A 27,066-nucleotide genomic window follows, 5' to 3' on the forward strand; every position below is an offset into this window, starting at 1 on the left:
TGCTCACATACACACATCTCATACAAACACATCTCATACACACAAATACAAAAATGTACACACATGTGCACGCATACACACATCTCATACAAACACATCTCATACACACAAATACAAAATGTACACACATGTGCACGCATACACACATCTCATACAACCCATCTAATACACACAAATACAAAAATGTACACACATGTGCACGCATACACACATCTCATACAACCCATCTCATACACATACATACAAAATATACACAAATGTGCACACATACACACATCTCATACAAACACATCTCATACACACAAATACAAAAATGTACACACATGTGCACGCATACACACATCTCATACAACCCATCTAATACACACAAATACAAAAATGTACACACATGTGCATGCATACACACATCTCATACAAACACATCTCATACAAACCTATACAAAAATGTACACACATTTATTACACAAACATACGGAATTTACACACATGTACATGTATACACACATTTATTACACAAACATACAAAAATGTACACACATGTGCACGCATACACACATTTATTACACAAACATACACAAATGAACACACATGTGCACGCATACACACATTTATTACACAAACATACACAAATGAACACACATGTGCACGCATACACACATTTATTACACAAACATACACAAATGAACACACATGTGCACGCATACACACATTTATTACACAAACATACACAAATGAACACACATGTGCACGCATACACACATTTATTACACAAACATACAAAAATGTACACACGTGTGCACGCATACACGCATCTCATACAAACACATCTCATACAAACGCATACAAAAATGTACACACATGTACACGTATACACATTTATTAAACAAACATACGAAATTTACACACATGTACATGTATACACACATTTATTACACAAACATACAAAAGTGTACACACATGTGCACACATACACACATCTCATACAAACACATCTCATACAAACGCATACAAAAATGTACACACATGTACACGTATACACACATTTATTACACAAACATACGAAATTTACACACATGTACATGTATACACACATTTATTACACAAACATACAAAAATGTACACACATGTGCACGCATACACACATTTATTACACAAACATACACAAATGAACACACATGTGCACGCATACACACATGTAATACACACACATACTAAAATGTACACACATGTGCACGCATACACACATTTATTACACACACATACTAAAATGTACACACATGTGCACGCATACACACATTTATTACACAAATATACAAACATTTACACACATCTAATATACACACATACAAAAATGTACACACATGTACACACATACAAAAATGTACACACATGTACACGCATCTCATACACACACATACAAAAATGTACACAAATTAGCACACATACACACATTAAATACACTCAAATGCAAAGATGTACACACATGTAAACACACACTCATAAACATAACGCATAGACATATTTTCAAACACATGTACACACATTTATACATACAGACATTAACACCAACATACATACGTACACATGAGACACATTTACACACACATTACAAATGTACACATACACACACATATAAACACACAAAATAATCTATACATAAACACACCATATAGCAGAACCATTATAGGTATATGGTTCCTGGTTCAAATCCTAATACAAGTGAACCTGAGAGACTAATATGACTTAAGTCTCTTATTCATCTTGTCTTATCTGGACTCTTGAACACAAGATGTCGGTCCAGAACCAGGAGGATGAAGCAGAATCTGCTGAGTCGACGATATCTAGTGACCACCTTGACCAGGTCCAAACAGAACCGTGGATCAGAGACCACTGCTCTGCTGTGGACCAGGTCATCCTGAGAGTGTCTCTGTGCCCTCTGTCTGATCCTCTGAACAGGTTAAGTGGATCACAAAAAGAAAAGTCCCGGGTCGAGGACAGGCGGTCTGAAAAGGAGTCTGTTGGCAGAGGGCGAGGACGGATGTGTAGACTGGGCCTCGGTAACACCGGCTCAGATTAGATCCACTAATCAGATCTGACGCCTGCTGAGGCCACAAGAAAAGACACGTTGACCTGCAGGACCACTAACAGGTGGACCCGCCCCCTGCTGGACCCAGGATGCTCTAGTGGTCCAATAAACTGGATCAGACATTCAGTACCAGAGTCAGACCCGTCAGCGACCTCCTGGTCCAGATCTATTTTTCACCTTGGGTCCAACTGTTGGACCAGAACTGGTCTTTAGAGAAACTTTGCTGTCTTCTGGGGCCACGAGCGCTCCCGGCAGCGTCCTCGGGTGATTCTCGGTCCAGAACCTCACATGTGGGTCAGAGGAGAGCAGCTCCGGTCGGATGCATGACAAGTCAGGCGTCCTCTGTCCTTTAGTTCTGCATCAGTGGTCCTACGAGCCACGACTGTCTCGACACGTCCGGTCTGAGGACACTCGCACGGCTGCACAAGAACGTTAGTCCAACGTCCACCCCAGTGTCTTCTCAGGTGTTTACCTCTGTGTCCACCCCAGTGTCCACTCAGGTGTTTACCTCTGTGTCCACCCCGGTGTCCACTCAGGTGTTTACCTCTGTGTCCACCCCAGTGTCCACTCAGGTGTTTACCTCTGTGTCCACCCCAGTGTCCACTCAGGTGTTTACCTCTGTGTCCACCCCAGTGTCTACTCCGGTGTTTACCTCTGTGTCCACCCCAGTGTCTACTCAGGTGTTTACCTCTGTGTCCACCCCAGTGTCTACTCAGGTGTTTACCTCTGTGTCCACCCCAGTGTCTACTCAGGTGTTTACCTCTGTGTCCACCCCAGTGTCTACTCAGGTGTATACCTCTGTGTCCACCCCAGTGTTCACTGGGGTGTTTACCTCCGTGTCCACCCCTGTGTCTACACAGGTGTCCACCCCTGTGTCTACACAGGTGTCCACCCCAGTGTCTATTCAGGTGTTTACCTCTGTGTCCACCCCAGTGTCTACTCAGGTTTTTACCTCTGTGTCCACCCCAGTGTCTACTCAGGTGTTTACCTCTGTGTCCACCCCAGTGTCTACTCAGGTGTGTACCTCTGTGTCCACCCCTGTGTCTACTCAGGTATCCACCCCAGTGTCTATTCAGGTGTTTACCTCTGTGTCCACCCCGGTGTCTACTAAGGTGTTTACCTCTGTGTCCATCCCGGTGTCCACTCAGGTGTTTACCTCTGTGTCCATCCCGGTGTCCACTCAGGTGTTTACCTCTGTGTCCACCCCGGTGTCCACTCAGGTGTTTACCTCTGTGTCCACCCCCGTGTCCACCCAGGTGTTTACCTCTGTGTCCAACCCAGTGTCTACTCCGGTGTTTACCTCTGTGTCCACCTCAGTGTCTACTCAGGTGTTTGCCTCTGTGTCCACCCCGGTGTCTACTCAGGTGTTAACCTCCTTGTCCACCCCAGTGTCTACTCAGGTGTTTACCTCTGTGTCCACCCCAGTGTCTACTCAGGCGTTAACCTCCGTGTCCACCCCAGTGTCTTCTCAGGTGTTTACCTATGTGTCCACCCCTGTGTCTACTCAGGTGTTTACCTATGTGTCCACCCCAGTGTCTACTCAGGCGTTAACCTCCGTGTCCACCCCAGTGTCCACTCAGGTGTTTACCTCTATGTACACCCCAGTGTCTTCTCAGGTGTTTACCTATGTGTCCACCCCTGTGTCTACTCAGGTGTTTACCTATGTGTCCACCCCAGTGTCTACTCAGGCGTTAACCTCTGTGTCCACCCCAGTGTCTACTCAGGTGTTTACCTCTATGTACACCCCAGTGTCTACTCAGGTGTTTACCTCTGTGTCCACCCCAGTGTTAACTGAGGTGTTTACCTCTATGTACACCCCAGTGTCTACTCGGGTGTTTACCTCTGTGTCCACCCCGGTGTCCACTCAGGTGTTAACCTCCGTGTCCACCCCAGTGTCCACTCAGGTGTTTACCTCTGTGTCCACCCCAGTGTCCACTCAGGTGTTTACCTCTGTGTCCACCCAGTGTCTAGTCAGGTGTTTACCTCCGTGTCCACCCCAGTGTCCACCCAGTGTCAAGTCAGGTGTTTACCTCCGTGTCCACCCCAGTGTCTACTCAGGTGTTTACCTCTGTGTCCACCCCAGTGAATACTCAGGTGTTTACCTCTGTGTCCACCCCAGTGTCTACTCAGGTGTTTACCTCCGTGTCCACCCCATTGTCTACTTAAGTGTCCACCCCAGTGTCCACCCCAGTGTCCACTGTTGTGTCTACCCCAGTGTCTACTTCCGTTTCCACCCCAGTGTCTACTTGAGTTTCCACCCCAGTTATTACCCCAGTGTCCACTGCAGTATCCACTCATTTGTCTACTTAGGCATCTACCCCAATGTCTATTCGTGTCCATACCAGTGTCCTCTCAAGTCTCTACCCCAGCAGCCGCCCCAATTGTTACCCCAGTGTCCACCCCCCTGTCTACCCGAGTGTTTCTAACTTCAGTCACATCCCTGTGAAATTGAACCTCTGTGACCTTTAACCTTTTAATATGCAAATATATTTTTCATTAATTATTAGTTTGGGCCATAAATCACTGGAGGTGTGACAAAATATCAATAAACTTAAATATCACAATGTTTTTTTCAGAGCCCCTCTCGTCCTCAATGACTGAGGACGAGAGGATACAGTCGACTCCAGCAGCTTTTAAAGCAAACGTTTTGACATATGTTGGTTTCAAAACAAATGAAAGCAGTTACGACTTCGTCAAGAGTCATGTGGTCTGTAAATTATGCAACACAGAGTCAAGTACTGGAAAATACTACACATATATCTACAGTATCACAGTATATAGTATTGTTGCGCCTTAATCATGATCGCCAGATTCTTGCCAATACACACCCCTAGTAATAATAAAATCGTGCACAAGAAGCTAAAGTAGCTGCTCTACTCCAAGTCTCAGCTGATGACTGAGCTCTCACAGCTGCTACTTTCCTTTCATAAACTACAGCCAATTATTTTGTTAAGCAACGGGAGTCCCCGGAGAGCTGGGACGAGTCCCGATCCAGCTCCACCACCGCCGGTGACAAACTACATGCTGACAGTATATGGAGCCGGGAATTATGGGATTACACCATTAACGAGGTGAGTCAGAGGGAAGATAATCTGTGAGGGGGGGAGGAGCTGTGAAGTACAACAAACACACAACAAACACACAACAAACACACCTAATTCTATTAGACACCGACTGCAGAATTGACAGATGTGAGCTGAGCCAGAGGACTGGACTCTCTGGGCGAGGCAGAGAAGCTCAGTCGTCCGTCAGAGACGTGGAGCAGAGCAGCAGCTTCTGCTTCATGTTGAGGTGCAGCGACTCATGGAGGGGTGACCTTGAAGATGACCTAAAAGTGTCTTCATGAAATGTTTCAACGTTGTTGTTTAATGTACACGTTTTTTTTTTATTTGTATTATTATTATGATGATTATTTCTATTATTCCTAACATAAACATTACTTTTCTTTAATTTATCTTTATTCGTTTCTTAAAAAAAAAAAAAAGGAATATAATTATGTAATTGTACACATATAAAGATAAAAGATATATATTTGATAAAAAGAAAGTATACAGTGCAATAATATATGTATATAATAAAATCATAAATCATTTAGTTAGTTTGTCGTTCATAATAAATTCATGCTATATACATATATAATATATATATATATATATATATATACAAAAACAAACAAATTAAAGTGATTTTTAACTAAATTAACAGATTAAATTAAAATATTCTCTATATAAATATCTGATTTCAGGGAGAATATCAAGTATCTTTTTATTTACAATAATGTTTTATACATTTTGTATTTATATCTTCATTTTTAAATATGAATAATCAACGGTTTATTATTAATTTAAAACGTGTTAAAAACAGATTAATTGATCTAAACAACTGACAAATGTTTCATAATATTTTCAGGAAATCGACAGATTTAAAGAGTAAAAAGACATAATCCTTGATTTTGAGTTATGATGATTGTTTCATAAGTTCTTTAATGAACTGCTCCTGAAGGGGGCGCTGTACTGATCTTCACTCGGCAGCAACTTTATCCTCGTATTTGACATTTCGGAACATTTTCAGGTGTTTAAAGAACCTGTTGAGCTCAGTCCAATCGGCTCGGTTCTGACTCGATTATAAACCATCCTCCAGTCCAGAACCAAGTCCTCCTCCTCAGACCTCCTCAGCGAGGACCACCGAGAGGACTGAGGAAGAGGATGATGGTTCTGGGTCTGGACCGAGGTCAGGTGGTTCTTGGGTCCAGACTGAACGGACCGAACCGAACCCGGTGTCAAGGGGATCGCTCACCTTGTGGGAAGGCGTTGGGCTGGACCAGACACAGGAAGGTGTGGACCATGTAGAACAAGATCCCGATCGGTCCCGGTTCGTAGTGGGCCACGGTCTCGTAAACTCCGGAGGGCACGAACCCAAAATCCAACTTCCCCGGAGGAGGCAGTCTGCGGGGCTCGGTCTCCTGCTGGAGCTCCGCGGAGCCGGAGTCCAGTCCGAGCAGCATCAGGAGGAGCATCCCGGAGTTCCAGGTCCACATCGCGGTTCTGGTCTGAGGAGGATCAGGACGGGGAAGAGTCCGAGCGGACCTCAGGATCAAGTCCGTGTCCTGACGGAGACGCGCATCGTCGCTCCGCGCACGAGAAGGCGGCTGGACTGGTCCCGGAGCGGGATTGTAGGCGTCCGAAGGTTCCGGTCCAGAATGGAGGAGACCCGTCTCATCAGGTCCGCCGGCTGCGTCGCGGGAGCGCGGGATGAGGCGCGTCCACGACGCCGCTGCACTCGAGAGCGAGGAGCTCCGCCTACCGGGGAGGTGCGGGTGGAGAAGAGCGATCGGTGATTAGAACTTAAACCTTTATTTTATTATCATTATTAAAGTTGCAAAAAAAAAGGGAAAAAAAACTAGAATAAAATTGTATCTCAAATCAGAATTTATATAAAATTATTATTATTATAAATTATAATCTTTTAAGAAGGTAAAATGCACAAATTCGAGTCAAAAGTTTATTTAAAAAACATTATTATAATGAGTTTCCAAAGAGTATTTTACCCTTTAAAATTAAATTAAATTAAAAACAAAGTTCTATTCCAGGAAAAAGTACAATAAAGTATTTATTAACTGCTTCAAACAAATGTTGACAACAACACGTTCATTCAGTTCAAACCTTCAGCACCAGCTGTGTAGGTTTCACGTTCTATCGTTCCTCGAAGAAACACAAACTCTCCCTTCACTCGCGTGACCTCTGACCTCTCTCTGCCCCAGAGGGGGGGTGGCAGCTGAGACCTGAGCTCCTGGTTCCGCTCAGGCCGGCGCTGTGATGTTGGGGACACTGGTGTCTGTGTTCTCTGCTACACTGCACACAGGAGGGGCGGAGTCTAGAGTCGCTCACCTGGGAGACCACTTCCTGCTCACCTGAGGATCTGAACATTTTTAGTTTCACCCAAACTTGAGTTCAGTTTCTAACTTCAGAGTATTTTTTTGGTTTTCTCAATTTCAGGATTTTTAAATTATTGACTTTTTTTGTCTCATGGTTAACATTTAAATAAAGTGTGTGAAATAAAGTAATTGGACTTTATTTACGTTTAACATGCAAATATTCACTGAATTTGGTAGTTTTTGTGTTGCGATTAAACTTCCGGCCGCTAGGTGGCAGCAGTCATGGTGTCCTCTGCATCTAAAGAACAACGAAATCCCGCCAGATCACTGAGATGACTGAGGACGAGAGGATACAGTCGACTCCAGCAGCTTTTAAAGCTGATTTTTGGACATATTTTGGTTTCAAAACAAATGAAAGCAGTTACGACTTCGTCAAGAGTCATGTGGTCTGTAAATTCTGCAACACCAGAGTCAAGTACTCGTCGAAAAATACAACTATATCCTTGTTACTAAAGTATAACAACATATTCTATCGTTGTCGTTATCATAACATATACCAGATTCTTGCCAATACAAAGCAGCCGTTTATTAACGGTTCAAGCTAATGGCGAGCTAACAAGCTAAATGCTAACACTGAACTTAAGGGACAAAAGTAGAGCAAGAGTGCAGACGTAGTTCAATTCTTAACTTAACTCAAACAGTTAAGATCATGCAGCTGGAGTGAGGTACTACTGAGGTAAAATAAAGAGCGTTGCTGAACGCATGTCAAGAGAAATCATGTCAAAAGAAAAACTTGGATTAAGTAAAAAAAAAAGGTTTAGAACGTCCTGCCGCGCAAACACACCTGGACTCTCATTGACCTCCTAATTTGACAGACGCTGGATCTGATCCAAGATGCCGAGACTCTTCCCCGGCAGTGTGACGGCGCCCCCTGACAGACGGAGTCGGAACAGTTTAAGCTGCTTAACAACCCCCTCCGTCAGGTGAGGTCATGTGACACGTCAGCGACTTCCTGGAAGGAAGGTAACGACAGGAAACGGAAATAAAAACAGTTGTGACTGAAGAGCAGCAAGACAAAATATTTATTCATGATGAACGGAAGATAAATATGGTTAGATAAGAGAAGAATAAATAGATTGATCATCAAAACTCTTTAAACTTTTTAAAGCAACAAAAAAGGCTCAAATATTGCTTCAATACGAGAGTGAATGTTTCGCTCCAGAGATTCACTCCATACTCGTGGGTTTTGGCAGAAAAAAAAGCTGCCGAGTCGACTCCCGGATCACATGACATCAGGCTCACTCGCAGCTGAGGTAGATTCATCTAAAGGCAAAAATTCAAGCGTGGAGTTGGCGACAGAGCGAGGTCGGGTCCGGCTGCTTGGAGAACCTCTCAGAACCAGTCGCGCGACTCGTCTCTCCACGGACGCTCATCCGTCAGAGACTCGTATCAGAGCTGAAGAGTCGATCACCTGAAAGAGATCTTCATCCTTTGGTGGGTTTTTCCAGGCGACATCTAGACCTCCACAGGTCAACGGAGGTCACATTTGAACAGGTCCCATCCATCTGGGAAGCAGGAATGACTGAGAGGAGAGGGCGGGGCAAGGACACTTGTCTCGAATGGAACAGTGCTTTGTCAGAGCAGAGGAAGCATCTGAAGATCTCATCAGAGAGTTGTTCCGAGTCAACTCGGGGTCACCCCAGGGGTCAGTGACGCTCAACATCTGGAGTCCCAACATCCCAAGTGACTCACGGCTCCCGCCTGAATGAACGCCGGTCGCACCTGAGAGATTCACCTGCTCAGTCGATCCGGTTCCCACAGATGGTGAAGCGGTCGATCTCCAGAAGGTCTTTCTTCGGAGTCCTGAGCTTCAGCTCGCAGCCCTGCTCCTCCTCTTCCTCCTCCTCCTCGTCCGTAGTGGGCGGGGCTTGAGGAGGAGGGTCCGGGGGCGGAGTCGGCGGACGTTCCGGCGAAGCGCCAGTGGGGGGCGCCGTGGGTTCGGGAAAGGGGTCGACGCGAGGAGCCGGCTGGACGGTGACGAAGGGCGGCGGCGGCGGCGGATTCTTCTGCTGCTGCGGCTTCACCTCACCTGCGGAGGACAAACGGAACCGTCAGCACGTGCGACACCTTTGGACCCGGCGGTGGCGGTGATGACATCATCACACACGGATGACATCATCACCCACTGAATCACGGTTAAGTATTTAAAGCAACAAAACGGAGGCGATGCGTCACGAGGCTGCGGAGTTGAACAACAGCTGCAGTGAGAGGCAGCAAAGAGAATAATTCATCACATGTGAGGAGCGGGGCGTCCGCAGAGACCCCCCCCCCACCACCAGCCTCCACCCGCACCCCCAGAGACTAATCATCACCCCAAAAATCTTTCTGTTTCGTCACGATACAGGTTTTCGTGGCCTTTGATCATTGAAACAGGCAGCGGAGGACGAGGAGGCCTGGAGAGCAAATGCCTTCTCAGAATCTGCCTGATTATCACCTTGAATATAAACATCAACGTGTGTGTGTGTCGAGTGTGTGTCGAGTGTGTGATGAGTGTGTGTTTGTGCAGAAAAGCCTGACGGCATCTTCTCTCAGAGGGAAGTCGTCGGTGAGCAGCAGCAGCTTTGATGTCGAGAGCGAGACGTTTCATCAACACTGGTTAAAGCTGCAGGATCAGTCGTCAGGTCTGAGAGATCTGTGGGGATTTGGAGGATGACAGGCTGACGTGTGAAGTGTGTGTGTGTGTGTATATGTGTGTGTGTGTGTGTGTGTGTGTGTGTGTGTGTGTGTGTGTGCGTGTGTGTGTGTGTGCGTGTGTGTGTGTGTGTGTGTGTGTGTGCGTGTGTGTGTGTCTCAGCTCTAAAGATCCGCGAAAGAATGAGTGAATTCACATGTTAATGTGAAGATAAGTGGGGTGACGTCTCACTAATATGTACTCTTGGTTTACAGTAGTTGCCGTGGCGACGGCGATGGTACCTGAAGGTGTGGACGTCTGCCTGGCCTTCGCCGGAGTCTTGGCGGGGGGGGCCGCGGGGGTGGAGGGTCTTTCGAAGAGCTTGTCCTCCATGTGCGCCCTCTTGACGTAGATGCAGGACTTGCCGAGCAGCACGATGCTGTTGAGGACCTTGAGGGTGACAAGGCTGCGGAGAGAAGAGGGTTGGTTCTTTAGAGACAAGAAGAGTTGGTTCTTCAGAGACAAGAAGAGTTGGTTCTTTAGAGACAAGAAGAGTTTGGTTCTTCAGAGACAAGAAGAGTTTGGTTCTTCAGAGACAAGAAGAGTTGGTTCTTCAGAGACAAGAAGAGTTGGTTCTTCAGAGACAAGAAGAGTTGGTTCTTCAGAGACAAGAAGAGTTGGTTCTTCAGAGACAAGAAGAGTTGGTTCTTCAGAGACAAGAAGAGTTTGGTTCTACAGAGACAAGAAGAGTTTGGTTCTTCAGAGACAAGAAGAGTTGGTTCTTCAGAGACAAGAAGAGTTGGTTCTACAGAGACAAGAAGAGTTGGTTCTTCAGAGACAAGAAGAGTTGGTTCTTCAGAGACAAGAAGAGTCGGTTCTTCAGAGACAAGAAGAGTTGGTTCTTCAGAGACAAGAAGAGTTTGGTTCTACAGAGACAAGAAGAGTTGGTTCTTCAGAGACAAGAAGAGTTTGGTTCTACAGAGACAAGAAGAGTTGGTTCTTCAGAGACAAGAAGAGTTTGGTTCTTCAGAGACAAGAAGAGTTGGTTCTTCAGAGACAAGAAGAGTTGGTTCTTCAGAGACAAGAAGAGTTGGTTCTACAGAGACAAGAAGAGTTTGGTTCTTCAGAGACAAGAAGAGTTGGTTCTTCAGAGACAAGAAGAGTTGGTTCTTCAAAGACAAGAAGAGTCGGTTCTTCAGAGACAAGAAGAGTTGGTTCTTCAGAGACAAGAAGAGTTGGTTCTTCAGAGACACACGGTCGACACGAGATTCTCCAGGTTCATGAAACACACGTGAACCACTTTATCTCCCATGAACCTTCAAAAGATCCTGCTGACAGTAAAAACCTGTTTTTTTTCCCCGCCAAGATATTTGCTGTCAAAAACAACAAATTACAGACTCAATAAAAAATATTACGATAGAGAAATTGATTTATTTTATAGTATTATTTGTTCGGACTTCGTTTTTTTCTAAATCAATTTAATTGTATTCAATAATTTGTATATTTATTATATATATTTTCTTATTAATACATTCAATAATTTTTATATTACAACTGTTGATTAAAAAATATTTTATATATATTAAATATATATTAAAATATAAGACGTTTTTAATGACAATATTGAAGAGTTGAATTGTTTTTAAATAATTTAATTAAAACATGGAATTTAAAAAAAATAATAAAACCTTATGTCCACATACCAAGTTTAATATTTTTATTCCATAAAAAAAGGGATTTTCTTAACTCAATATTTTGCTGGTCTAATAGCGTTAACATTATATTTATTCATTTAATCATTTTTTTAAATGTCAGTAAATAATGGAATTCAATAATTTAAAAAAAAACTATTGCGTAGTAAACATGAAAACAATCTAATTTAACTATTCAGTATTTAGACGCTTATAATTTCTTCAAAAAATCCCCAAAGCAGCAGATTTAATAATAATTGTTAGACGACAAAGACGCAGCAGGGCGTGAGGCTGCAACACGTGTCGACTCTGACGCGCCTCAGTCCAGTGATCACGCGACGCTGGCGTGAGGCTGGACCACATTAACAAAGAGTCTCTCCGACCATCTGCTCTCCATCGCCTCCACTCACGTCCACCCGCGGTTCTGATCCGATGTGGACCGTCCAACCGCGGGCCAACCGAGCCCCGGACTCGTGACGAGAGCGAGACGGACACATTCGGGTCTGTGGATCAGAGTTCGCTCCGACAAAGGTGTTCAGACATGTTCGCATGTTCGCCAGCAGAGGCGGTTTCTGCAGCTGCGGCTATTTTTAGCGTCAAGAGATGGCACCAGAGATGACAAGACTGTAGTCTTCAGCCCGAGGGGCGACTGTGGCGAGGACGGGGGGGGAGACAGGAAGTGAGAGCGGGCGGCGTCGAGCCTTATGTAAGAGTGTCGGTTTCGGGTTCGTCAGAGAGACGTTGGGTTCGAGTCCCGCGGCCGTCGGAAGGTTCCTGGTCAGACTCCGGGCTAAAACACTCACCAGAAGATCTGATCATGAACATGTAACCTTCACACAATCATCAAGAAAAAACCCCACTGCACATGTAGTAGCTCTGTTCTGACATTGGGGGGAGCCAGAAACAATCTGTTCAATCTTACATATTGTTCATTTAACACCAAAAAATACACAAATCCACAAGTTCATCCCCCATGACTCACATACACACATTCAACATCAACTTTCTGGTAACTATGGAAGTATATCAGTATTTAATGGTTGAATAAACCTTTTTTAAATTAAAATTTTGAATAAAATGTTGTGTTTTGTAAGCATTGAATAAATTAAAAAAATATATATAATTCAGTTATTCCTATGTTGAAAGTTTTAATAGTTTTTTTTATTGAATAGTCATAATAAAAACGATTTAATATGTATTATTTATTAATTAATTCAAAGCCTATTTAAAATCCAATATAAAGATTTTGGTATAATAATGCGTAGATTAATGTTTTTTTTTTACACATAATTGAAATTGTTCAAAAACAAATGTTCTAAATTCAATATTTTTTTAATTTGTGCCTGTAAAATTCTATATGAGAGTTTTGGTATAAAAGTGTCAATATTAATGTTTTTTTTACATTTCTATTACACATAGAGTTTGATATTCTAATTGCAATAATTCAAAAATAAATGTTTAAATTCAACATAAAGTAGTTGGTATGATAGTGACATAACAGACATTACCATAAAACTACAGATTTAATCTTATTGTTTACAATTATTTATTAAAGAAATAAACAATAATAATTATAATAATAAATGCAACAACATTTCAATGAAAAAGTTTCAACACCTGAACGATCAATATTCTTCGACCCTGAGATTCTCCCACAGGTAACACACCTGAACACACAAGTCTCACCCGAGATAGAAGAGCAGGACGCAGGTGTAGGACAGAGCTCCCTGGACCTTCACCGAGCTGATGACCACCCGGATCAGCTGAAACAACAACAACAACAGGTCACATGGTTGTTCTCCAGACACGAGGTGGTCTCGCTCTCACCAGGACAGCCAGAGGCAGAGGGATGAAGCCCATCCTGCGAGCCACCGAGTCGCTGTAGTCGGTGTAGGCCTTGAGGGAGAAGAGACGTCAACAACAGCCAGAGCAGGAAGCAGGGATTCGTACTCACGTTCTTCTGCCGACTGCTCACCAGCTCGAAGGCCAGACTGGCTCGGTACTCGCTGTAGACCTGAGACCAGGACGACACCCGGGTCAGAGACAGAACTGGTGTTTGAAGGTTCACCATGAGTCAGCAGAATATGTTCACGAGGAGAAATCATTTTATTGAGCTAACAAATGATTTTATTTTGAAGGGCAGAGTAGGAATTACATCACATACTTTTCAAGAAAATAATAAAATCAGTCATTAGATCGATTTTTTTTGTGTGTCTTAATCGTTTACATTTCAAGTGATATTTTACATCTAAAAAAACAGCTTAGCTGCTAAATATTTTTGGAAAATATATAGTAATGTATTTATTAGTGTGAACAACTAAATGAAGAGTAAAAATACTATATAAACAAATGAAAATATTAAATAATTAATAAAGTCTTTTACTTATTAAATCTGTCCTAAATGTTAAAGTCATATTTTTAACTAAATTAACTGCTAAAAATGAAAAATCCCTTGTAATACATTTAATAAAAGCAGCTGTGTAACTAAACAGAATAATGAAAACTGCATTAAAATTGAAAATATTAAATGATCAATAAAGTCTTTTACTTAATCTATTTGTTCAGGTTTTTCCTTGATTTTCTGGAACTCCTGTGTTGTTCTCAGTATTATCTTGATCTTTAAAGTATGTACTTTTTTGAGTATTGTTTTGATTGTTTAAGCGCTTTGTGACCCTGGTTTTGAAAAGCGCTATATAAATAAAAATTACTTACTTACTTACTTACTTATTAAATCTGTCCTAAATGTCAAAGTCATATTTTTAACTAAATTAACTGCTAAAAATGAAAAATCCCTTGTAATACATTCAATAAAAGCTGCTGTTTAACTAAACAAAAAATGAAAACTGCATTAAAAATGAAAATATTAAATGATTAATAAAGTATTTTACTTATTAAATCTGACCTAAATGTTAAAGTCATATTTATAACTAAATTAACTGCTAAAAATGAAAAATCCCTTGTAATACATTTAATAAAAGCTGCTGTGTAACTAAAAAAAAAATGAAAACTGCATTAAAAATGAAAATATTAAATACATTTTATCTTTCTTCATGACTCACCTACAGATCTTATGTTCAGAGAAACAAACACATTCACTGAGTTACGTACGTCGGCCGTGATGTCGTTGAACTTGGTGATGAAGGCGTGTTTGATGATGTCGACGGCCACTTCGCTGGTCACCACCATGAACACGTCCGGGAACAGAACCCACAAGTGTTCTGAGGGAGAGAGAGAGTGGAGTCACTTCCTTCTCCGGCTTCAGATGAAACAGATCTTGAGACGCGAGTCGATAATTCAAGCGGAGTCGACGAGCGGCTTCTGTGAGTCGCTGTCAGTCGACACGTCTGTGACGGACGGTTGGTTGTGACACGAGCGTCATGTGATCAGATGTGAGGAGTCTGTCGCTCTCAGGACGACACCAGTGTCACTGAAATAATAGTTTGATCGAATCAAACGTAGATCTGCCTTAAATTGAATTTATTATCTTTGCAATTCAAGTGTTTGAAAAACATTTTAATTCATTTTCAAGCTAAAAATGTTGAGTGAAATAAAATAAAATACATTTAATTCACAAGATCAAAATCATTTTATATTAAAAAGGAAACAAAATATTTGGAAATTTGTACATTTTAACTTTTTTATTACAATTTTTTTTACCAATCATTAAATATATTTTTTTATTAAATTCCTGAATTTGATCGTTTCTATGTTGAAAGGTTGAATTTGAGTTGAGTATGTTGACAATAAATGAATTATTTTGACACCAAGAGTTTGATATTCTAGTTCTAATAATTATATATTTTTATTATTATTATTTTTATTTTGTAGCCTTAAGGAACCACCAGACAATACCGTTGCTTGAATCGATGCAGCGAAGCTTCGTCATCATCACATGATCGTCTACGCGTCACGTGATTGGCTAAAAGTTCAATAGAGTAGTTTGGTGCTTCTTGTATTGTAAGTATGTAAGTAAATTATATACAACAATATTTTTATATTAAATAAAAAAAGCTAAGAATTAAAATATATTAATTAAAAAAATATTTATTTTTGGAATGAGAATATGAAAATCTATGTGTAGTAAAATAATCAATTTATTATGAACATTTATGGGTTTTTTTTTCAATTGAATTATTTAAAAAAGATAGATCTTCCAATACACAAATAATTGAATGCAATTATTCCATATATATATATATATATATATATATATATATATATCCTCGTGCTATTAGATTGTACGGGCAGGAGTGGAGCGAAAGTTTCATGACTCTATTCTATGTTAATCTTTGTATCCTACGTCTTTATTATACGTTCTTTATCTTTAGACTTAGATTGTGTGATCTTGTACTTTCTTTTTATAGAAACTTTGTTCTTGTTCTTATTTTTATGAATTATCGTCTGTATTGCTGTGTCTAATTGGAAAAACAATTTCAATAAAGTTATTTCTATCCATCCATCCATCCATCCATCTATATAAATATATATATATATACTGTATATATATATACTTCCATATACATCTTAAAAATGAACAATTGGAGTAAAATTAATACTGTATAACAATTAAATGAGAAAATATGCATCTATTGCTGGAGGTTTTGGACCTTCACCCACATACTCCAGGTGGTGCAGGTGGTCCTGCTGGTGTCTCACCTGGGTTCCAGGAGAACTGCTCCATGTTCCTGAGACAGACGATGAGCAGCAGCACATAGCTGGTGAAGCGTTCCTTGATATCTGCGGGAGCGAGACTCCATGTTAGTCGGCCGTGAAACATCTGCTGCTTCAGCACAACATCTGGAGACACAACAGCGTCTCCTCTGACTCGCAGGCCTTCACCACCGTTGATGACGTGATGGACATTAACTTAACTACACACACACACACACACACACACACACACACACACACACACACACACACACACAAGTGTCTCACCACTGTTGGACATCTGGAACAGGTTGTTCTTCTCAAACTTCTTGAACACACTTCCCTTGATTTCCACAAACTACAGAGGAAGAAGAAGATTCAATGTTGATTCAAGTGTGTGTGTGTGTGTGTGTGTGTGTGTGTGTGTGTAAGTAAGTAAGTAAGTAAGTAATATATATTTATATAGCGCTTTTCGAGACCAGGGTCACAAAGCGCTTTAACAATCAAAACAATACTCAAAACAGTACATACTTCAAAGATCAAGACAACACCGAGAACAACACAGGAGTTCGAGAAATTCAAGGAAAAGCCTGAACAAATAGAAACGTCTTAAGATGTTTCTTAAAGGAGTCAGTAGACTCCATCAAGCGCAAAGAGAGAGGAAGATTGTTCCAAAGCTTAGGAGCAACAGCCTGAAAAGATTTCTCTCCTCTGGTCCTGAGCCGTGTGCGTGGAACCATAAGTAGATTCTGATCCACAGACCTCAGAGCCCGAGCTGGGGTGTAAGGCTGGATCAGATCAGTGATGTAAGGAGGAGCCTGACCATGAATAGCTCTGAAAGTAAGAACCAGAATTTTAAAGTTGATCCTGAAAGAAACTGGAAGCCAGTGAAGAGTTTTAAGGACCGGAGAAATGTGAGTTCTTCTACTAGAGCGGGTCAGAATTCTCGCTGCAGAGTTCTGAATCAACTGCAGACGAGACAGATCCTTCTTGTTAAGACATGAAAACAAACTGTTACAATAGTCCAGACAGATGTGTGTGTGTGTGTGTGTGTGTGTGTGTGTGTGTGTGTGTGTGTGTGTGTGTGTGTACACTGACATTGTTGGACATCATGATGGTGAGGAGAGACTTGTTGTGAGAGTTGAAGGCCACGTTGAGGGTTGAGGCCTGGACCATGATGAGGATGGAGTGAAGAACTGAGAGCAGCTGCTCAGGAAAACAACAACAACAACAACAACAAGTACACAAACAAGAAAACTCTTGACTAGAAGGAGATCGCAGGAGAACATCGCACACCAGTGTGCGTGTCCAGGTGGATACAGACGTAGAAGACGGCCATGAAGAAGTGAGGGATCACGCCGATGTTATCGCGCTTGCGTTCTTTAGGTTCCGTCGCTGTCCAGTAGAGGGCGTCCAAGATGTCCTGCCCGAAGGAGGAGAAGAGCCGGTCGGCCACCTGAGTTCACATGGACATCGTCGTCATGTTGAGCATGTTTATTTTTTTTTTACAGACAAAAGCTTCTTTCAAGTCCACATGTGAAGTTGAACTAAGTTGGTGGAGCTGAGACTCAAACTTGAACCTCACACGGAGGTTTGTTCTGTTGTTGTCGTGACAAGAATAATTGACTTCCTGCTGCGTCTGAGCCTGAAACTCAAACTGAAGATTCATGCAGCAGATGTTTAGCATGTGGATCTGCTGCCAGCACTGCATTACATTGTGTGTGTGTGTGTATCTGTGTGTGTGAATAAATGTGTGCGTGAATAAATGTGTGTGTGAATGTGTGTGTGTGTCTGTGTATATGTGTGTGTTCATGCATATATGTGTGTGTTCATGCATAAATGTGTGTGTGTGTGTGTTTGTGTACGTTTGTGAATGCCTTTGTGTAAGCATGTCTGTTGAATTTGTGCATTTGTGTGTATGAATGTGTGTATGAATGTTTGTCTAGGCATGTGTTCATGTGTGTAAACATGCGTGTGTTATTATACATGCGTTTATCTGAAAGTACGCACAAGTGTGTGTAATGAGTGTGTGTACTTGTATGTATGTGTTTATACGTGTGTGATCATGTGTGTATACATCTGTCTATGCATGATTGTGTGCAGGTGTGTACAGAAGAATGGGTTTGTATTTGTGTGCATATGAATGATCATGTGTGTACATACTGTATATACATATATATATTTATATATCCAGTGTATATATATATATATATATATATATATATATATATGTATATGCATCAGTGTAACCATGAGTGTGTGCACAGGTGTGTGTGTGCATATGTCTGTTTATACATGCGTGTGCAACGGTGTGTATGCACGTGTGTTTGTGAACATGTATGTGTGTGTATGCATCAGTGTGTGTAGTTGTGTGTACATGTGTGTATACAGTACTTGAGTGTGTTTGTGTACATGTATGTGTGTACATGCATTAGTGTGTGTACTTGTGTATACACGTGTGTGTATACAGTATGTGTGTGTTCATGCATGTATGTGTGTGTAAGCATGAGTGTGTGTATGTGTGTGATCATGTGTGTATACAGTACTTGTGTGTGTGTACATGCATGTATGTTTGTGTACGCATGAGTGTGTGTACGTGTGTGTACGTGTGTGTACGTGTGTGTACGTGTGTGTACTTGTGTGTACGTGTGTGTACGTGTGTGTACGTGTGTGTACGTGTGTGTACGTGTGTGTACGTGTGTGTACGTGTGTGTACGTGTGTGATCATGTGTACCTCCAGCATGTTGTAGATGAGGTAGAGCTTGATGACCGACTGTCCTCGGATCAGGTGGTACATCATGGAATAATCCACGTAGTGCATCATGGAGAAGCAGAGCAGCAGGATCAGACCCTTCAACATGTCGCACACCTGTGCTGGCTGCAGCAGTCGGGTCCCACTGACACACACACACACACACACACACACACATATTAACTCCAGTCATCATCTAGACACGCGTCAAGAGCCCGACGACCTCCTCGCTCACGTCCGACTCCATCATCATGCAGACGAGGACATGCTCACATCAGTGAAGCTTCACAACACGGACGAGCGTCGACACAAACGCACACTTGTGTACTACACTGAGGACGCTGAGCTCTTCTGGCAGCCCAGTGTGCCAGCTGAGGAGGGACAGCCTGCAGACTCGCAGCACAGCCAAGTATCAGTGATGACGGAGTAGATCTGGCTCCTCATCCAGGACGAGGCGGGACACCGAGGAGTCCCTCCACGCCGTCCGCGACCCAGAATGATCGGTTCTGTTCAATCTTCCCTCTTTTATCTCACAAGATCTCGGTCTCCGGTCGACCGTTGAGGAGCCTGAGCTCGATGATACCGACTTCATTATTGACGCACATCTTTACAAATGTGTCAAAGGCTGTACAAGAGAATCTGAACCTCGCCGTGTAAATGCGTTTAGAGACTGAAACATGCAGAACTCAGATCATGAACTGACTACATTCAAATCCCAACACAAAGACAAGAGCAAAAAATTATGTTAGCGGGTAAATTGATCACACATTTGTAAATCAATAAACACATTTGTGAATTGTGTTACGCATTTGTACATTAATAAACAAATTTGTGAATTGATTTACACATTTGTAAATCAATAAACACATTTGTGTATTGAGTTACACATTTGTAAATAAATAAACACATTTGTGAATTGAGTTACACATTTGTAAATCAATAAACACATTTGTGTATTGAGTTACACATTTGTAAATAAATAAACACATTTGTGAATTGAGTTACGGATTTGTAAATCAATAAACACATTTGTGTATTGAGTTACACATTTGTAAATAAATAAACACATTTGTGAATTGAGTTACGTATTTGTAAATCAATAAATACATTTGTGTATTGAGTTAGGATTTTGTAAATCAATAAATACATTTGTGAATTAAGTTACACGTTTGTAAATAAATAAACACATTTGTGAATTGAGTTACGCATTTGTAAATAAATAAACACATTTGTGAATTGAGTTACGCATTTGTAAATCAATAAACACATTTGTGAATTGACTTACACATTTGTAAATAAATAAACACATTTGTGAATTGAGTTACGCATTTGTAAATCAATAAACACATTTGTGAATTGACTTACACATTTGTAAATCAATAAACACATTTGGGAATTGAATTACGAATTTGTCATTCAATAAACACATTTTTGAATTGAGTTACGCATTTGTAAATAAATCAACACATTTGTGAATCGAGTTATTCATTTGTATACCAATAAACACATTTGTGAATTGAGTTACACATTTGTAATTCAATTAACACATTTGTGAATTGAGTGACACATTTGTAATGCAATTAACACATTTGTGAATTGAATTACGCATTTGTAAACCAATAAACACATTTGTGAATTGAGTTACGCATTTGTAATTCAATTAACACATTTGTGAATTGAGTGACACATTTGTAATGCAATTAACACATTTGTGAATTGAATTACGCATTTGTCATTCAATAAACACATTTGTAAGTTGAGTAACGCATATGTAAATTAATAAACATATGTGTGAATTGAGTTGACGTTTTGTAAATATTGTAGACATTTGTGCATTGTGTTACAAATTTGTAAATCAATATACCAATTTTTGTGGATTTAGTTACGTATTCGTAAATTAAACACATGCTTTTTTTATTTTTATCAATAAACACATTTGTGAATTGGATTACACATTTGTAAATCAATAAGAATTTCGGTCCATGGTAGATCCATATCTGTAACACCTTTTACACATTTGTAAATAATGTACGAGGACTGACAGAACCAGGTACGTCTACAGGAATCGTCTGCTGTCATCAAGAAGACGTTTGCAGCTCATGTGTGTCGAGAAGAAAAAACAAATCTGCTAAACTAAACATCGACTCGACAGCAGGAGCTCGACTGAGGCTCGCCTCACGTCCGACTTCATATTCGTCTCCTTCAGAACCAAGTGTTCTGCAGCAGAGGTCGATCGCCTCCATCTTAACGGAGCCACAGAAGCTCTGAAGACTCGAGACCACGAGGACAACATGCTGATCTACGGGAGCGATGAAGACGACAGAGTGAGATGAGAGCGACACCACGATGAAGCCTGAGTGTGCGAGCGTGAGGACGGGATGAGGAACAATAAGGAGTGGGCAGTGAGTGGTCGAGGCATACCTGCTCCTCTGGCAGTACGGGCAAGTGTGTGCCCTGCAAGGTGAGGGAGAGTCAGAAGAAGAAACTCACAGCAGAAGATTCAAACATTTGCAGCTTTAAATATCTGTGTTTGTCAATGTGACGCTGTCTGTGTGTATCATCAATATGTGTGTGTTTGTTTGTTAGAGTGTGTGTGTTTGATAGTGTGCATCATTATATGTGTGTGCTGTCTGTGTGTATCATCAATATGTGTGTGTTTGTTGGTTAGAATGTGTGTGTTTGCTAGTGTGCATGTCTATGTTTGTGTGGTGTGTGTATGTCCGTGTAGGATTGTGTGTGTTTGTTAGTGTGCATGTTTATGTTTGTGTGGTGTCTGTGTATAATTGTGTGTGTTTGTTAGTGTATGATGTGTGTTTTTGTTTGTGTAAAGTGTTTGGGTTCTTATGCATTTGGTTTAGTGTGTGTGTGTGTTTGTTAGTGTGTATGCGTGTGCTTCTTAATATGTGTGTTTATTGATGTCTGTGTTAGTGTGTCTTTGTGTTGGTCTCAGTAATTGTATATATGTTTGCAAGTTTGCATGTGTGTGAGAATGTAATGTGTGTATATGTCTGTGCAAGTGTGATTGTTAGGGTGTGGTGTGTGTTAGTGTATGTATGCGTGTTAGTTTGTATGGGTTTGTTAGTGTATATTCGTGTTGGTGTGTTTAAATTTGATAGTGTGTACATGTTTGTGTTATTGTGTTTGTTAGTGTGCGTGTCTGTGTTAATATATGTATGTGTGTCAGTATGTATGGGTTTGTTAGTGTATATTTGAGTTAGTGTGTTTAGGTTTGATAGTGTGTATGCGTTATTGTGTTTGTCAGTCTGTACTTGTATTTTTGTGTTTGTTTGTGTGTGGTAGTGTATATGTGTGGGTAATAGTGTATGTTTTAGTCTTTTGTTTGTGTGTGTGTGTTTAATTGTAAGTATGTGTTATAGTGTGTATATGTGTGTTATCTTGTATGCTGTTGTTAGAGAGTGTGTGTGTATGTGTGTGTAGCATCATTCACACACACAGTAAAAGTGAGAAGTTTCTTTTCGTCCTTTGTGTTTCACATCCAGTCGTGTTGCCAGGCAACGTTAGCTCTGGGAGCTAAACTCATTTAGTTGCTATACACACACACACACACTACACAAACACACTACACACTACACGACTGAGCACTGCAGATGTGAATCATTAAAAACATGTTGTTATCTGCAGCAAGAGTCATGTGTGTGTCGGTAGCAACAGAACCAGGTACACAGGTGTCTCACCTGAAGCCGCAGCAGGGCAGCGTGAGCAGGCGCAGCACGGCCAGCAGGACTCGCAGTGGCAGCAGAGTGAGGATGTAGAGGAAGGCGTCCACGCACAGGAAGAAGCCGAAGATCATCAGCTGAGCAACAACAACAAAATTAAGTTAGAATCATAAATAAGATGAAAAAAAAGAATCAAGATTCACAAAGTTGAGAACAGTTTTGGTTTCTGGGACTCTGGCGCCCTCTGTTGGCTAAAACTGACAACTGCAACAACAGAAACACAATAATAGTACATAAGTAAGTAAGTAAGTAAGTAAGTAATGGTTATTTCGTGACCAGGGTCACAAAGCACTTTAACAATCACAAACAATACACGGTTAAAATATATACTTAAAGATCGAGACACATAAGACAAACACAGGAGTCCCAGAAAGTCAGTGAAACAAATAAACGCTTTATTAAGATAACATTTACTTTATTTCTTCACCTATACTTAAAAAAGGGTAAAATCATTTTTATTATGTTAATTATGTTTTCTGGATTCTTGGGTGCTTCATTTATTTGAGTTTTAGTTATTTACTTTAATATGTTTGGGTCTTTTAGCTGCTATGCTCAAGCCATTGATGCTGAGAGAAGTTTTGTCACCATGGAGACTAATATGTTGAGTTATCTTGTCAACCTTTGAACTGCCTGAGAACATGTGTCCTCGCTCAGATAACCTTGACATGTATATGACTCTAGAACACACGTGTGTTCACGTCGCTGCATAAAACATACATTTTTGTTGGCTCTAGATAACATACAATATTGTTAATGTACCAGTTTAAAATTCTGGAAATATAATCTCATCACCACATAAATATAAGTGAAGATTGTGATACTTGTGTTTAAATATATACATTTTAACTCATGTTGTTTTCTTGGTGGACAATAAACAAAGATACTTTCTGTTTTTGTGTTTTTCTCAAACTTTGAATATGCTTTTGTTTGTTTTTTTAAAAATCATCTTTTAAAAGTATTGTAATTTCTTGATTTGCCTGTATTTGGGAGCCGGAGTATTCACGTATTTAAACATAAGTAAACTGAGTTACACATTTGAAAAGGGATATACACTTTTTTTTTTAACTGTGTGTAACTGTTATTTTGTCTGTTGCTGAAAAATGTTTTACAAAAAGTTTTCTGATTTTTGACTAAACCGAGTTAAAAATGTGTAAATTGAGTTACACATTTGTAAAATATATACAAGTTCGTAACCTGTGTTACACATATGTATATTGATTTACAGTTTTTTTTAATGGAGTTTCACATTTGTAAAACAATACACACCTTACTAGATTGAGTTAAACATTTGTAAAATATATATACACAATTGTAAACTGTGTTACACATTTTTATATTGATTTAAGATTGTTTAAATTGAGTTTCACGTTTGCAAATCAATTCACAACTTTTTAAATTGAGTAACACATTTGTAAAATATATAGAAAATTGTAAACTGTGTTACACATTTGTATGTTGATTTAAGATTTTTTAAATTGAGTTTCACATTTGTAAATCAATACACAACTTTGTAGATTGAGTAACACATTTGTAAAATATATAGACATTTTCTGGAACTCCTGTTGTGTTATCAGTTTTATCTTGATCTTTAAAGTATATACTTTATTGAATATTGTTTTGATAGTTTAAGCGCTTTGTGACCCTGGTCTGGAAAAGCGCTATATAAATAAAAATGACTTACTTACTTACTTACAATTGTAAACTGTGTAACACATCTGTATGTTGATTTAAGATTTTTTAAATTGAGTTTCACATTTGTAAATCAATACACAATTTTGTAGATTGAGTTACATATTTGGAAAATATATAGACAACTGTAAACTGTGTTACACATTTGTATGTTGATTTTGTCAGTCGCTAAAATGTTTTACCAAGTGTTTTGTGACGTACACATTTGTAATATGGTTTAAAGCAATAGACACATTTGTAAATTGATTGGTCAGTCCTTAAAAACAATATTAATGATACAGACAAAATAGATTTGTCTGTGTTGCATTCACATGCGCCAAATAAAGCTTGAGATTCCCACCTTCTCCAGCTCCTTGGGGATGCGCATGCATGTGTAAACCTTCTCGCGTCGCTCGGTGTATTTGGCCTCGTTGTGCTCCAGGAAGTATCCTCTGGTGAGTTCGGCGCACACGAAGCGGGTCAGCGACGGATCTGGAACAACATTGAAGGTCTATTGTAGTCCCAGTGACAACAAGAGATGGACCACTGGTCCGAGAACAATGGACACCACGGCAATGTCACGAGAGTTCTGGTGGACCTTGAACTACACACTAGTTCATGTTGAGGATGAAAGTCAGTCAAACATCATTATGCTACGGCGATACTTCTTAATCCATATCTTAATATATATATTAATTTGTTATTAACTTATATTGGACCAGAATTCATGTTGTTTTTCTTCTTTTTTCCCCGACGTCCTCCTCTGCCCTGAGGACACAGTTCCTTTATAAACGTACAATTTGCTTGTATATTTACATGTTGTGTGTCTTGTTTTAGAGAGTTTGTCAATGTATCAATGAAACCTACGTTCAGGGACAAAAACAAATAAAGTGAAGTAAAGCGACCCATAAACACACCATGAAGTGAGTTGAAAATATTCTCCTGTTAGACATTCATTCTTTTTTCCATTATTATGAGGTAAAAATAAATAAAATCTTCATCTTAAATAGCAACATGACGATTTATTGTTACTCACTCGAATGAATGCCAGACTTGCTTAATATTTATCACATTAATAGCTTATTAGTAACGATAAAAACATGCGTTTACTTTGCCATCTGGTGGTGCGTTCAAGGACCACTCAATAAACTAAAGTTGTGTTTGGATATTATAACGACAAGTTTAAGTTAAGTAAAACATAAATAATATCTTAAATTGTACATTAGTTCTAATGTTGTGCTACTTCAATGAGTTTTTACGGAATTGTGCTTTTTGTAAAATACATTTAAAAAAAAGTAAACAGACTAACAAGATCGAGCTGAGCTAAAACACAGAGAAGCTGGTTATTGAAGCTCGATTTTCAAGCACTTTATCTCAAATGTCTCTCAAAGGTGTTAAAATAATGTAAATAAACGTGTGTATTCAAGGGGGTGTGAGAGCAGCTCCAGCCGACAGCAGGAGTCGCAGCTGAGCCTCACCTGCCGAGGGTTCCCGCTGCTGCCTCACGGAGCTCAGGTCGTAGAACCCCAGAGTCTCGGGCAGTTGCGGGTTCAGACCGAGTCTCCCGGACTTGTTCAGCTCCTCCCAGGCTCGCCTGCGCCGGCTCTGGGGCTCTGCGTCCGCTTCCTTCTCCTCTGACAGCTCGGTCCCCGACATGTCCGCCATCTTTGTTTTGGCCGCCACCGCTGTGGACCTACGTCATCAGTGTCGACGTCACCGGGGTCAACGTCATCGTGTAAATAAAGAAACTTTTGTTTTTTTTATGTAAAAGAAAAAATACAACAAAGTGAGAAAGAAGGTTAAACGTCGTTAGCTATTATTTTATTGTTAAATTGTGACGATTCATAGGGTTTAAATCACGTGATAAAAATGGATAATGCGCAGAATTAAATGAAAACTCCTGTGTTGTTCTCAGTATTATCTTGATAAAGTATATATTTTATTGAGTATTGTTTTGATTGTTTACGCGCTTTGTGACCCTGGTCTGGAAAAGCGCGATATAAATACAAATGACTTACTTTTTTCTTACTTACTTACAAATATTGAGCTTTAAACTTCTCCACCTGTTACTCGAAAAGCCTTATTTAACTCGTTATACTTCAGAACCTGCAGACTTTTCACTAATAAAAAATAAACATTTGAACTCGAAGGCAGCGAGTGACAACTTTGAGCGGCAGTTCACTCAGCGTCCACTTGGTGTCGCTAAAGCTCCGTCAGACTCTCTGGTGTTTCACTTCTACCCAACAACAGCAGAGATCTGAGGAACATTCGGGGTCTTGTGGACCCACAGAGGTTCCAACAAAAGCTCCCGCAGGTTAAGACAAGTTAAATAAACTCTTTATTTAAGTGACAACATGAAGGACTAACCATCTGTTTCTACCTGTTCATGAGAAGAACCGGTCCAGGGTCAGGACTCACTGCCCACTATAGTCACATG

The 27,066-nt window shown here is 40.5% G+C and overlaps 2 protein-coding genes across 3 annotated transcripts in view; both read right to left on the minus strand.

Moving 5' to 3' along the window:
• Nucleotides 1-6,809, minus strand: part of prom1a (prominin 1a) — a 62,102-nt gene extending 55,293 nt beyond the window's left edge. Inside the window, exon 1 of the mRNA XM_087798740.1 lies at nt 6,383-6,809. Within this exon, the coding sequence (XP_087654866.1) occupies nt 6,383-6,623 (241 nt within the window). The 5' untranslated portion in view covers nt 6,624-6,809. The remainder of the gene's footprint in view (nt 1-6,382) is intronic.
• Nucleotides 6,810-8,523: 1,714 nt separating this feature from the next.
• tapt1a (transmembrane anterior posterior transformation 1a) lies at nt 8,524-26,300 on the minus strand. 2 transcript variants are annotated; one of them, XM_087799175.1, is made up of 15 exons: nt 26,108-26,300; nt 24,991-25,121; nt 22,920-23,038; nt 21,646-21,678; nt 19,207-19,369; nt 17,793-17,928; nt 17,571-17,668; nt 16,761-16,830; nt 16,479-16,559; nt 14,931-15,040; nt 13,777-13,836; nt 13,650-13,718; nt 13,509-13,585; nt 10,434-10,597; nt 8,524-9,549 (listed from the first exon to the last, which is right to left on the minus strand). In XM_087799175.1, the coding sequence occupies exons 1-15, from the start codon at nt 26,292-26,294 to the stop codon at nt 9,260-9,262; spliced, it is 1,788 nt and encodes a 595-aa protein (XP_087655301.1). In that variant the 5' UTR covers nt 26,295-26,300; the 3' UTR covers nt 8,524-9,259. The 2 variants fall into 2 exon arrangements, with proteins under 2 accessions (XP_087655301.1, XP_087655302.1); XM_087799176.1 differs by lacking the exon at nt 21,646-21,678.
• Between the last annotated feature and the right edge of the window lie 766 nt (nt 26,301-27,066).

This window comes from Callionymus lyra, chromosome 9 (genome assembly GCF_982586985.1).
Source record: "Callionymus lyra chromosome 9, fCalLyr1.hap1.1, whole genome shotgun sequence".
Taxonomy (NCBI): domain Eukaryota; kingdom Metazoa; phylum Chordata; class Actinopteri; order Syngnathiformes; family Callionymidae; genus Callionymus; species Callionymus lyra.